Source organism: Otolemur garnettii, unplaced genomic scaffold (assembly GCF_000181295.1).
Source record: "Otolemur garnettii isolate 467f Iridium unplaced genomic scaffold, OtoGar3 scaffold00066, whole genome shotgun sequence".
NCBI lineage: Eukaryota > Metazoa > Chordata > Mammalia > Primates > Galagidae > Otolemur > Otolemur garnettii.
In genome coordinates, this window is record NW_003852461.1 from 8184456 (window position 1) to 8185647 (window position 1192).

Below are 1192 nucleotides of genomic sequence, written 5' to 3' on the forward strand. Positions count from 1 at the left end.
TTTTTTTTTTTGCACTAGTTGTACCAGTTGCCAATTATTGGACATTTAAAATTGTTTTGTTTTTTCTATTTTTCTATTTTAAATAATTCATTGAATTACTGAAATTTTTAATTATTGGCAACTGAGTAGCCATTGTTGAAGGTAGGCAAAAGCCTATTGGAGCTGAAGTAAGGTAACTGGCCAGCAAGGTGAAGTGATTGCCTGTGAGGTCTTCACGTGCATAGGTGGTCGTCTTTTGTTTCTTTTTAAGGGTCCCAGAGAGACGTCACAGTCATACACAACTGGAAAGGTTGAGCCCTGTGTTATTAGAGAAAATCCAGTAACCCCAAATGGGCTGTGATATAGTAGAATAAATGGAAATCAATTATAGACCAACTTATGAGGACCTTTTCTGTCACCTTTTTGTTCCTGTGATAAATACGAAGCAATTGGCAATTAAAAACATTTTCCATTCACAGGTGGATTCCTCTTCTTTTTGAGAAAGAGTCTCCCTTTGTCACCCTTGGTAGAGTACTATGGTCATAGCTCACAGCAACTTCCAACTCCTGGGCTCAAGTGATTCTCTTGCCTCAGCCCCCCAAGTGTAGTCCCCCCCAAGGGACTACAGGCACCTGCCACAACGCCCGGCTATTTTTAGGGACACTCCTGCTCTTGCTCAGGCTGGTCTAGAACTCCCGAGCTTAGGCAATCCACCTGCCTTGGCCTCCCAGAGTGCTGGGATTACAGGTATGGGCCACCTAACCCAGCATTTTTTTAATTCTTGAAGTGTTACCCCTTAGGTTACACAAGCCATTGCCCCGTGGATAATAGTGTACTTATCACCTGCTCTTTCTTGCCAGGGATGCCATCTCCAACCACACTGAAGAAGTCTGAGAAGTCTGGTTTCAGCAGCCCCTCCCCGTCGCAGACCTCCTCCCTCGGAACGGCCTTCACACAGCATCACCGACCTGTCATCACAGGACCCAGAGGTGAGCTCCCCGCAGGACCCCTTGTTATGGCTTCTATCAGAGCCATCGGATCAGAGTAGCATAGTGAGGGGCAGTGAGCACAGAGTGAGCAGGGTGAGGGGCAGTGAGCACAGAGTGAGCGGGGTGAGGGGCAGTGAGCACAGAGTGAGCACAGAGTGAGGGGCAGTGAGCACAGAGTGAGGGGCAGTGAGCACAGAGTGAAGGGCAGTGAGCACAGAGTAGCA

General features: G+C 47.7%; 1 protein-coding gene across 1 annotated transcript in view; it reads left to right on the forward strand.

Annotated features, from left to right (window-relative positions):
* Nucleotides 1-1192, forward strand: part of NFIA (nuclear factor I A) — a 381754-nt gene that overhangs the window by 297059 nt on the left and 83503 nt on the right. The window contains exon 8 of the mRNA XM_023515101.1: nt 840-968. Coding sequence (XP_023370869.1) covers nt 840-968 — 129 coding nt within the window. The remainder of the gene's footprint in view (nt 1-839; nt 969-1192) is intronic.